The following is a 12,018-nucleotide window of genomic DNA, read 5'->3' as shown; positions in this document are numbered from 1 at the left end:
TGCAGCGCCCAACTGATGACGGGATGAACATTGCTCGCAAGAGATCGGGTGTTTGGCGTCTCTTTTCCAGTGTCTGTTTTCAGGTAATTTGTAGTCTTTATGGGTCCCTAGTCCCTAGTATGCACTTTGCCCAGGGTACGGGTTTTTGGAATCCATTGCTCCATTCGCTTTGAATAATCGCCGTCTTATTCCTTCAGCACAACGCTTTGAACAATAAATCGTTTTGTACCGCCTTGTATAGTGGCTTTCCGTTTTCCAACTTTTATTTCCTAATCCAGGCGACACGTCTAAAAAAAAGAATTATTATCCGACATCCGTCTGCTCGACACATACCTACTGTTTTGATAAACGCTCCCAGGTGTACTTTTCTGCCTGCAGTTGCTAACAATTTCGAATTTGCACCTATTATAAAATAAAAAAAAATCAGCAAATTCACCACCACACAAACTAAGGCGTATCTAGCAGTCTAATCAATCTAGCAGCTCTTTTCAAAATAATAATCCTTTCAAATACGGAGTACCTTCTTCAAACCAAATTGTAAATTAAATACATACCTAAGACTTTGATCCGCTGACGAATGGACGATAAATAATACGCTGAAACGCAGTTCAGTTCACTAAGAAACTGCGTCAAATTGACTGTAAATCATGCGCTGGGTAATGGGTATGCCGTCTTCCAATTTCCTCGCAACATTGCTCGCAGCCCGAACGATGTAACGTCGGATCGCCCATTACTGAAGCTCCGATACGAGAGGCGTGTTGCGTAAGCGTGCGATGGCCTGCCTGCTGACTGGTCGACGGGACCCCCTCCTCCCGAGTCCCGACCCCGTTACTAAAGTACCTACCCCTCCAGGCCTTCAGGATACCCCCTCGCCGACCAACAAAGTGTCCCTATTTCCCTTCCGACTGTCCATGCATACAGCACAGTTGTTCACTGATCCCCATGCTGCCCTTCTCCTCTCTCCTGACCATCGGGATTCGGGATTCCCTCTTCACCCACCCTCCCCTGACCGTTGGGGATGCCCTTCCCCTCCACCGACCGTCCTCGACTCCCTCTCCCTCCCTTTCAGTAGCGGCGGAACACCTTCAATTAGGGGGGGGGGGGCACTGCCGACTTTTGGTCCCATTCTTTCCATGCAACGCCCATAGGGCTAATGTTAAAATGCCAAAATCAAAGGGGGGCACGGTGCCCCGGTGCCCTCCCCGTTCCGTCGCCTATGCTCCCTCTGGCCGTGGGACGCGCTCCTCCCCTGGCCGTCATGATGCCCTTCCCTCCCCCTCCCCTGACCGTTGTGATGCCCTCCTCTCCCCTCTTCTCCTGGTCGTGGGATGGTCTCCTCTGCTGACCGTCGAGATTTAAAAAAAAAAAATAAATTTAGTCCGAACCTTTTGATAGGAAGGATTCACAAGGACAAAGCCAGACGAATCCTTTTGCGGTGACCCTGCTCTCTACCCTCCGATCGCGCAATTCCAGTTCTATGGCAGAATTTAGAGTTCAAAGTTTAACGTGCGCACATTGACATAGCCGCGCACGGCCGGTCCCCTCACTGACTTCGCCTGGCTACAGCCTGCCACCAACCGCAAACATACCTGTCAGGAGGCTGGAGGCCCTTAGATGTCAAGCGCCCGTCGCGCTTCAAACCCGGACTGTTATAACCGGTAACGCGTGCTCTCACCACGCGGAGTCCAACGCTCTACCAACTGAGCTGTCTGAGCTATGCGACCGGCAAGATGAGATTCTCCCCTCTCCTGACCATTCAAGTGTCCCCCTCCACTGACTGTCAGGATGCCCTCCTCTCCTCTCCTGGCCGTGGGTTGGCCTGCTCTCATAGTTCTGTTCTGAGCTTCGGGGATGCCCTCCCCTCCTCTCCTGGCCGTGGTCTGTCATCCTCTCCTGGCCGTGGGGAGGGGGAGGGAGGGTGCCCTCCTCTCCTGACCGTCGCGTCGGTTGAGGCCGGTCACCGGTCCGGCCGGCTGCCCGTCCAGTTGCCGTTTCGTCTCGTCTCTGACTGGGCGCGCCGTCGGAGGCTCGTCTGGTTAACCGAGAGGGATCTGATACTGGAGTGAACGGCGTCTGTACAGAGGGGAGCTGAGAATACTACACAGGTAAGTTCACCGCTTTATATTACCAGGAGTTTGATTCAAGCTCATCGTTATGCAGGTTGTTACGTAGGTCACTGCTATGTTTGGCACCTAGAAGTCCTAAATGGATGGCATGCTGTGTCATGATTTACGCCTTTAATATCCTCACGCTAATTTCTTATGATGAATAGGGAGAAATACAAAGATAACTACTAAAAACTGCAAAGTAATGAGAAGCAGGAAATAATTGAAACCCTTTTGTTAGAAAGCAGCTCGGTTCATTCATACCATTCACTAAAAGTAATTACCTTACCTTATATTTCAAAGTAAAGTCGATCTTTAATGCAAACTTCGTTTATAATGCGCACTTAATTCCTCAAATATTTAGAGGTTAATTGGCCCGTATTTTCTGGGGCACTCACCGTGCTGAAAGAACCTCGAAACTCGTTCGATAGTTTCAGCGCCGATGACTACTGCCTTTCGGAACGCTCAATTTAAGCAGCGGTTTTAATGAGCCACAAGAGAGTTTGGCTACCCCGTTTTCTGTTATGTGTTCGCGCCAAACGTTGGTTAGTGCGGTATAAATAATAATAAGTCTCTGTGTGCGAGTTCTTTTATACCAACAGGCTGAACCAGCCTCACCACATCACATGTGCGGATGCTGAGAGACTCTCTATGCCCGAGTCCTATATGATATTCAACCTTACAGGTAACAAACTCTGCGTTCATTATCTCGTCTCTCACGGTTCCGCTTGCCGAAGTGTATAACGGAGTTCGCGTGCCAGCTGTAACCTGGCCGGGTGCCACCCGACTTCATAGGCTTCTCCGAGCTCCAGATTGCTTCCTGCACTGTCTCTGCCGCTCATACTGACTCAGTGAACCGAAACAAACGGCCCGGTGGCATGTCCTGAAAGGGCTCAGTGGCAATGGGATACGGATCTGCATGACAGTAGCATGCCTAGTTAAATGGCTCGACAGCTTCTGCAAATCAATTATGCGCTAAATCGTATGGCATAGCTTTGCTAGGCTTTTTGACCATGACAATGGGACGCATCGATTGAACACATCGATGGGGCAAATCGATGTTATTCCGATTACCTGCCAGAAGTATCAAGCTCAAAATGTTCGATTTATATCAGGGCGGTGTCACAAAATTGCAAAAATGAAAGATTCATTTCTTTTTTCATTATGTATCCGTATTACTGAAAGCTCCCGATGGATAGTGATATTGTTTCGTCACTCTACCGATCTGTTGTCCGTTCGTGAAAAATATTCTTGGTAACTGATTTGAAACAAATATGCTGGACTGCGCTGGTAAATCCCCACAGCTCTACTGAACGTGAGCAGGCAATCGTTTCCCTCTGCCTGCTGCGCTGTCGCCGTCTGAAAAGCGGCAGCTGTTTACCGTACTACATTTGGCAGCCAAACAGCAACCCAGACCGGCGGTGAGCAGCGCCAGTAACAAACAGAACACGGTCAGACGTCAACAGGTTGCGGCCGAGCCCGCGGGGCGACTCTGCGGTCAACAGCGGCCAGATCTGTGTCGGAGACAACAGCACAATAGATGGTCGGGAAGACAGAGTTTTGTGGGCCAAAACAACAGGGAGATTCATTAGCTCACGAGCACTGCAAGAACAGATAAATACGAGCTGCAGAAGAACGCATGTAATTGATGTTCAGAAGGATTACTCGAAGACCTATTCTGGCCTTCTATAGAAGGCCAGAAGTATCACAGAACCACCGACCGACGGCGCTCAATGTCAACGTAGATATATCATCACTGCTAACAGCACGTTCACGATAAATTCCAGCCCGCCGTCTGCGACGCATCCCGTTATCGACGTAGCGGTGCATACCTAGGTGTTATGACCTAACTTATATGACCATGCATTGATTGTTCACAACAAGCACTGTTCACTTCAAACACACTATTGTTGTTCAGAGCCGCCACTCACCATTGATTGTTTCTTTTTGCTATACATTGCTGTCACACTCGTAACAATTCTCAATATCAAACATAATATATCCACTATTTTCAGTTCATAAGAACAAGAGACGAAGGCCACAGGGGCACGTCCTTTAGCCTTAAAGGCTGCATATTGACATGAGACTCTGGTTTCAGAGCCGTCTTATCCCTTTCCGTGGTGACCATTTCTATACGGGCTGACCGTCATTACCGTCATACAACTGGTTAAAGGGCAGCACCAGTAGGAGCATACCTTTCCACAGTGACCTTATGACTGGCTTTGTGGTCAGTTCTATAGGAATATTTTTGCCTCAACTAGATAACCTCAGTCACTATGGTGTACCAGTCGGTGGTCCATTCAACCCAATGTTTCCTCTTATAATATTTCATCCCATGCGGCCCTGAAATGGTCTTCATTGACCGAAGGGCTTAACCCAACAGAGAAAATATCGAAACCTCTCCCGATTGAGTTGGGTGATATAATTGGTAAGCCTTGTCAGTTGTCAAATTTATACGCTTAAAAAGAGTCATATAACTGACAAAACATTTTATAAAAGCAGTTTTTTTAATCATTTTGTGAAAAGTGCCACTAGGAGACCTTTGTGAGGCCGCACCGTGACGTTTCATCAGACAAGACAATGAGATAGCTTCCTTGATCGAGAACGTGTTTTTTATAATGCTTACCTTCCCTCCATCACACCACAGCTGCTACAGGGAAATGCAAGCTAAAGTTTTGAACACTGTTTTTTAAAGGAAGATTTATAATTAGCCTTTCTTGTCACAATTTTGTGTCTCAGCGTCAAGTAACTTCTCAGCAAAGTTTGTTACATAGTGCACATTGCAGCACCGACCCATCTCTCGACATTTTTGTCAAACAGCTTTCAGTATGTGACATATTATAGTGCATGTATGGCCTAAACTTTTGAATTCATTTTAACCCTATTAGTGGCAGGCTCCTGGCTACCCCTATTAGTGGCAGGGGGGGGGGGGCTGTTTACGACCCCCCTTGATATCTCGAGATCTAACGGGCCGATTTTCAAAATTCAAACGGCATTCGATTTCGCTCAACGAGATCTACATTTCTAAAAAAAATGTCAATAGGGGGGTAGAGGGGGGTAAAAACGGGCAAATTGCAGATACATTTTAGACTGTTTATCACGGCCAGGTTTCTGAACCAAGCTTAACGCAACTTTTTCCGATCGATAGAGAATGAACCAGGAATTCACATGGATCCTAAAAATATGCATTTTCAAAAATCATAGGCGGATACAGATCATTGAGATTGGGGGTACACAAAAAGTATAGTAAATAAGGTTTTTGTTGGTACTGTTTCTAAAAAGGGTGGCAATGGTCTTGTTATGTTACAATTTTCTTATGAGAGAACGACTAAAATTGTATTGGTCATGCATAGGCGGTGTCAGGGCACCTATGTTGGGAGGTAAAAAGTAACCCCTCTTTTTGGACGCCTGGATCCGCCTATTACAGCAAAAATGTGTCAAAAGAGGATGCACAATAACTTTGTATATGTTATCACATAATACCTTTCATTCACTGTTCGTAAAACCGGTGCAGCATCGTGATCTTCGCCCAAATGACTCGCTTCACGAATAGGACCCCCCAATTCCCAGTGCTCTGGAGCCGCCCCTGGTAAAGTTATGAACTTGAAATTTTCAGGGAATGTGCCCAATTTAGTTTTAGGAAAAGTCAGAAAATTTCAGCATCGTAGCTTCAGCGGTTTCGGAGATATTCCCGAAAAACCTGAGGGGTGGATAAAAACAACCCCCCTGCCACTAATAGGGTTAAAAGGGGAAAAAACGCATGAAATTACATCTGTCTATTGATAATCCTCAGCTTTCAGTATACCTATTATAGTGAGAATGTTCGGATGATAATTAGCCATTTGTTCCATTCACTTGCGACTTGCAAGCATTAGGACGCTGATCCCAATGCCAAATTGAACGACACAATGTCAATAACAAAACAGCCATTTGCTGGAAGGCGGGAAAACAACGTCATCAAGTAACAAAAGCAACAACAAGAACAGCAACAAGCAACAAACGTCAACTTACAGAACCATGAATTCACATCTCGGACACCTTGCAAAATTTTAGTTTGACTCGGCTTTGGTGTTCTTAATTTACGTAAGCAGTGACAGACAATGAGGTTGGGGAGCCCGGAGCCAATAAAAGCCGGCTTGCTGCCTTTAGCCAGATAATTGTCGCGCCGGCTGGCGTCTAATAGGATGGCAAATGTGTGAAGTGCATTAGGCGCAGAAGACAGGTACAAGTATCAAGAGACCCTGTCATCCAAGTTAGCAACTCTGACGCTCTTAGTAGATCTCGTCTGTTCATTAAAAAAAAAAAAACAGAAGTACCATGCTATTTAGTTTTATATGTATGTTTAATTGTTTAGCTATCCCTTTGTGCCTCCCGTTTACGAATAATAACCACCGAAACGGTGGAAAGTCTCATGACTTAGATGTAATAAGAGGCGCGTCTCCGGAAGCGCTGAGCAGCTGTTGCGCCATATCGTACACCCGGTTACCCATAAGCTTATTTATAACGGTACTGTTCTCTTTTAATGTTCAAGCCTTGACAACAAGCCAGTACATATATGGATATTACGGTATGAGAGCACTTGTTAGTAAGGGCATTATGATAACCTAGGAAAAAGAGTTAGGAAAATTTGCGGGTATTTGCCGACGTATTTGTAAGAATCAATGAGTACACTGTTATCAAGAACTTTCATCCCAAGCCTCGATTACTTCATTCACATATCGAGTTTGCTTTTGAAAGCTGTGAACCTCGGGCTACCAGCAGATTGAAGCCTTTATCTTCAGACATAGCTTACGGAGCGTGGCTCACGGCAGTTGTTGGCACACTGCAGCCGGACCGAGACCGTGACGAATTGTCTGCCGAGTGGCGTGGAATGCTATAAACATCACATGTCTCCCATATATTTATTGGCCGTATCTAGTTGCTTTGGAAGTCGTGGACTGTAAAAATAGACAGAAAGGCTCAACGGTCGTGCCATCCTCTTTGTAAAATCTTCTCTCGACGACCCAGTTCAGTTTCGGGTGATGTATTTCAAAGACTGTTTTTGTTGGTAGCACTAGTGCATGTGTTCGACTGATGGCGCCTCCGTTTTGGCGGAGCGTTTCGCTGAGCTCCCAATGGCCCAGCTGGTCTCGCGCTGGTCGTCCCTCATCGATCGTCTTGTGTCTGTCGTCACTCAGAGAGCAAACGCAGACCACCATTATCTGAATAACATGCGCCGCAGGATGGCGCAAACAACAGAATGGAACAATATGCGCTCATTTCCTTACGCCCCAGGCCGATTCTCTCATGGGTGAGGCCTGAGGAAATAGGGACAAAGTGATGAGAGAAGATGCATTATGCAATATGCATCGAGTTGTTGACTGTTTTCGCATTTTCGCTTGATAGCGATAATGAGTTTGTTTGTGACTTTTGCCTTCACAAAGAACCTGTCTTTCATGAGCCGGCACTCTTTGAAAGAAAATAACCTGAATGAAAACTGACCTGCCTGGACCACCGCCAGTTCCAGTGACCGTTATCTCACGTTACCCTCACATCTGTGTGGTCTGCACTGCCATGCTGGTGGCGTCAGCCCGATACCTGTCTGGCCAGAGTCCACCGCTGACCTTTCATTAGTGATGTTTGAACGGATCAGCGAACAGCACGGTGGGTGGGGGTGGTGGGCTGGGGTGGGGGGGGGGGTCACTCGGTCCAGAGTGACGGTGTGTCGCGAGTCATCCACCCCTCACATCCTCGACCCCTCCCCCTACACACTCCCACCTCGCTACCCGGCAGCAGTCAATCAGAGAGAAGATTGTCAGGTCAGAAGAACGACACACCTACTCATTCCCACTTCTCACCGGAAAAATAAGTCGGCTGGCTGGGAGCTCCGATACGCCTGATGATCTCTTCAGCTTGAAGATCAAGAGGTCGCTCTCTCTCTCTCTCTCTCTCTCTCTCTCTCTCTCTCTCTCTCTCTCTCTCTCTCTCTCTCTCTCTCTCTCTCTCTCTCTCTCTCGTGCGTCACAGTCATAGAAGCTCGTTGTGTCTAAGTGGTTCTGGCCTGTGCCGGGAGCTGGCAGCGTCATTGTTGGCTCGACAGATGGCGGCCAGCCCCGGAGCGGGCGGATAGCACACGGTCTCTGTTTACCGATCGGATGGCGGGCCGGACAGACACACACAGACACACAGACACGGGGGTAGACACAGACACACACAGACACAGACACACACAGACACACAGAGACACAGACACAGACACGTACAGACACAGACACGTGAAATAGATACAGACACACATAGACTAAGACACACACGGACACAAAAAGACACAGACACGGGGGATAGACACATACACAGACACATACGCACACAGACCAGGGATAGACACATAGAGAAGCAGGCACAGTGACCGGCAGACACAGACACAGTAAGTACCTACAAGCGCATAGAAGGCCCGGTGACTGCCAGACACAGGCGCAGACATAGGCAGTGCCTATGTCGTGTGCCGTGTGCCTATTAGGCACACGACACAGGCTCATTCGCAGGCGTACACACAGGCATTTAGAGGCACAGACACAGGCACAGCAACACAGACACAAGCACATTTCTTTCAAGCAAAGACAGACATCGGCTCGCAGGCAGACAAGGGCGCAGTGTGGCAGCAGAGTAGTGGTTAAGTCAACGTTTGATGCAGCCATCTTTTCTTTACAGTGCAGTGTACAGTAATTGAATAATAAATAGCTGTGTCTTATAGATACACAAATATAGACACAGATGCACACATAGCACAAATACCTACATGTATTAGACACGCATGGCCCACACAGACACAGGCACTGGGCACACCTGACACAGTTCTTCAAAGCTAGCGCCTGCCGCATGCTGTACCGCACGACACTAGTTTCAGCGTCTGCCGCTAGATGTCTCATAAAGCAAGCGCCTAAAAGATGCTGTGCCGCATAGCACAGCCCGCGCGGCTCGGTGTATTTTACGCTCGGGCATACGTGCGGATCTAGAAGTAATGGTAAGTTTTTTTGTACCAGGGGAGAGCAGAACTTGGCCGGTAGTTTAGCGAGGGCGCGTCGGATAGCTGCTAACCGGCAGCAAAAGTCGCTGAGCACGGAAGGAGTGGCCGCAATTGTTTTTAACTCGACCGTCAGTACGAATCGATGAGCGGGGGTGAGAATTCCGACTGTTGGCAGATATCTTAGGCGTTAAAAGTTTAGGCTGTCGTCCTCTGTTTGAGTACGCGCTGAATTTAACATATAAGGTTAAATTCAGCGCGTGTTTTTTTTTTGCTCATACACTCTATAGAGTGTATGAGCTGCGCGCCGAATGCAGTTCAGTGCCAAATGCGCGATGAATCATGAAACGCAGTCAGCTGATCATTGGTCACCTGTCGGGTGCCGAATCACGCGCTGACGACTGAAGATTACTTTACTTCTCCTAACGACTTGAAACACTTCAACCTTTTAGCGCGCTCTATGTAGGCACCGAACAATTACGCGCACAATGGGCGCCTAACCAATGGCTAACACAGCCACTTTTAGGCAACTTAGGCGTGTCCTTGTAACTTTGCGACGCTTGAAAGGGTCAGATAATGCTCTCCCGACTTTTGCGATCATTCACGGCACCGATTAGATGCAGAGATCCGTCTTTGTTCTGCATGCTCATTTGGCAGATATATCACAAACCGTATGGACTTAAATCTGGAACCTCATTTATCTGTTACATTTAGACACATCCCGAATTCCGAATAGTGTTTGATAGCTGCCACTCATTCTCCGCGTGTTTGGCAATGTTTTGCAAACATCTTCTGACCTTTTAGTGTTTGGCTGTAGGATAAACACTACACGTAAACATACCTTCTTTGGTCCAAATAAAGATGAGTCAGATGCCTCTCTATGACATCCTTTTTATCCCTTAGAGGTTTCTAGGTTCTTGTTGGTCTATACGATCTTCGTGTCAACTTTTCGACAGACACTGGAAAGACTCCGGAGTCCCCTTCTTTTATATACCAACCCCCTTGGCTCTTTGTGTCGTTCTTGTGTTATCCCATCACCATGCACCAAGTACATATGTACATAAAACGGCGTCTCAAATGGGATCAATGGCGGGAATACAATAAAGATACGCACTCACACCGTTTTTTTTCAGTCGCGCCTAAAAATTAACACCATGAAGCTCCCCGGTCATGTTTGTTTTAAACTTGAAAATGCTTACGTGTTGTCAGTTGTCACCGTTTTCAATATCGTGCCATTTTTTAAGTCCCGAAAACTTTTTTTCATATCCTGACTCCTTATCAATCATCAAATAAAAAGGGAATGCTCCTGGCAATCGCATATGGTTTCGCAATGTTAGTAACATTCTTTCTTATTTCATTTCAGATCACGGCTCTCGGCAGACCATGGAGCTTCCAAGCACGACCCGTCTTCCGTCGCCGATGAGTTTTACCACAGCGCCACCTACCGCGGACACGGCGGCGCCCTCGGAGCCAGTTTCGGACGCGTGCATGCAGATGGCGCTGGGGCGGATGTGTGAGGCTCGCTACCTGCGTGAAATGGAGTCGCTGCACAGCACCGCCTCGTGGTACGGCACCGTGTACGCCGTTCTGGTCATCACCTTCTACGTCGTGTTCTGTCTGGTGCTGCTGCTGCGGTCCCGGACCAGCCTGAGCTACAGTGCGAGAGGAAACCTGCAGGTAAGCATTGCATAGCCAGGAATTGGCCAGGATGAACGATATCCGTCCTCTCTGTCCTCATGATTAGCCCACCCTCATATTTGATCACGCTCCAGCTGGGCTGAGGGTCACGCCACCAGACGACCAAGAATGGTAGCTCCAATAGGAGCACACCCATCAGGGGTGTACGTCTGGTGTGGTGAGGTGACCGTCCGCAGCCTCCACCAGGGAAGTTGTCATGAAGGAGTTTGGTGCTCAAACTCATGAGCATATGGATGAGCTATCGCACCAGAATACTCAGATTCCACTGGAATGACTTAGCAACGACGACGCTCAACCCGGTGCACCGGCTTGAGCCCGTCACTACTAGCGAAATGATATAACTGCTGCATCGTTAACACGACTTCACCTATCATAACAAATACACACCGTTAAGTGATGCAAGGTTACTGGCTCTACCATGTAATGTCATCCATTGCAATATGATGTCTTTCATATGATTTGACGTCGCCAACCAGTGATATATGTACATAAGGTCATTCATGTAAGGTCATTCGTTTCAGGCTTGCCGCGTGGTATCCCGACCTCCCTGCAACCGCCGCGCGGCCGCAAGGGATGTCACAAACGACAGCAGTTTCTCTACGGAATCTGCGCTAATGAGCGAACCGAGCTGTTCTTCCCAGGCGCCGTCCCGACCCAGGTCAACCGCGCACCCCTGAAGGGGTGCGGCTTTGGGGGGGGGGAAGGGAGCGAACTACTATGAACGTCAAACCCCTTGAGACCCCACTTTTTTGCGATAATTTTTAAATGCGTCAACTTTCGTTGACAATATTCTGGCAATGCATGTTTCAGAACCTGCCGAAACTTTTATTACTAAGGTATTTTGACGCCAAACGATTGTGGAAGGTACTTCTCATTCACTCGTAATGTTAAGGTCAATTCAGGCCCGGGCAGAGGCTTGCGCTCAGCCACACTCGAGCCCCGCCACCAGCGCCATCTGCTCTAAATGCCATCTACCAGCGCCCGCTACCGCTACCAGCTACCGCCCACCATCAAGCCTGAATGGAGCGAGAGACGCGAGTGACCGGTCGCCGGGCAAGGAGCGCCGGAGGGGTAGGGCGGAGCTTAGCGCTGACGTCATTACGTGGCTCCGCCCCATGAGCGCGTAGCCTCTACCCAAACAGCAGATTCGTTCCGTGAAATTTAACATAACGAGTGAATGAGAAGTACCTTTCATAATCGTTTGGCGTCAAA

The 12,018-nt window shown here is 48.1% G+C and overlaps 1 protein-coding gene across 1 annotated transcript; it reads left to right on the top strand.

Annotated features, from left to right (window-relative positions):
- Nucleotides 1-10,484: 10,484 nt before the first annotated feature.
- LOC122382608 lies at nucleotides 10,485-11,596 on the top strand. Its single transcript, XM_043368165.1, has 2 exons — nucleotides 10,485-10,785; nucleotides 11,328-11,596. The coding sequence occupies exons 1-2, from the start codon at nucleotides 10,492-10,494 to the stop codon at nucleotides 11,481-11,483; spliced, it is 450 nt and encodes a 149-aa protein (XP_043224100.1). The 5' UTR covers nucleotides 10,485-10,491; the 3' UTR covers nucleotides 11,484-11,596.
- The last annotated feature ends 422 nt before the right edge of the window (nucleotides 11,597-12,018 follow it).

The sequence above is a fragment of the Amphibalanus amphitrite genome, unplaced genomic scaffold (genome assembly GCF_019059575.1).
Source record: "Amphibalanus amphitrite isolate SeventyFive unplaced genomic scaffold, NRLGWU_Aamphi_draft 000143F_arrow, whole genome shotgun sequence".
Taxonomy (NCBI): domain Eukaryota; kingdom Metazoa; phylum Arthropoda; class Thecostraca; order Balanomorpha; family Balanidae; genus Amphibalanus; species Amphibalanus amphitrite.
The sequence above is the reverse complement of the archived record's forward strand: the minus strand, read 5'-3'. Positions and strand labels throughout refer to the sequence as shown.

Bases quoted from the DNA above. Each gene is read 5' to 3' on its own strand.
- LOC122382608 (XM_043368165.1), top strand. From the start codon at position 10,492: ATGGAGCTTCCAAGCACGACCCGTCTTCCGTCGCCGATGAGTTTTACC. The intron at 10,786-11,327 runs GTAAGCATTGCA...CATTCGTTTCAG, and splicing joins GTGCGAGAGGAAACCTGCAG to GCTTGCCGCGTGGTATCCCG.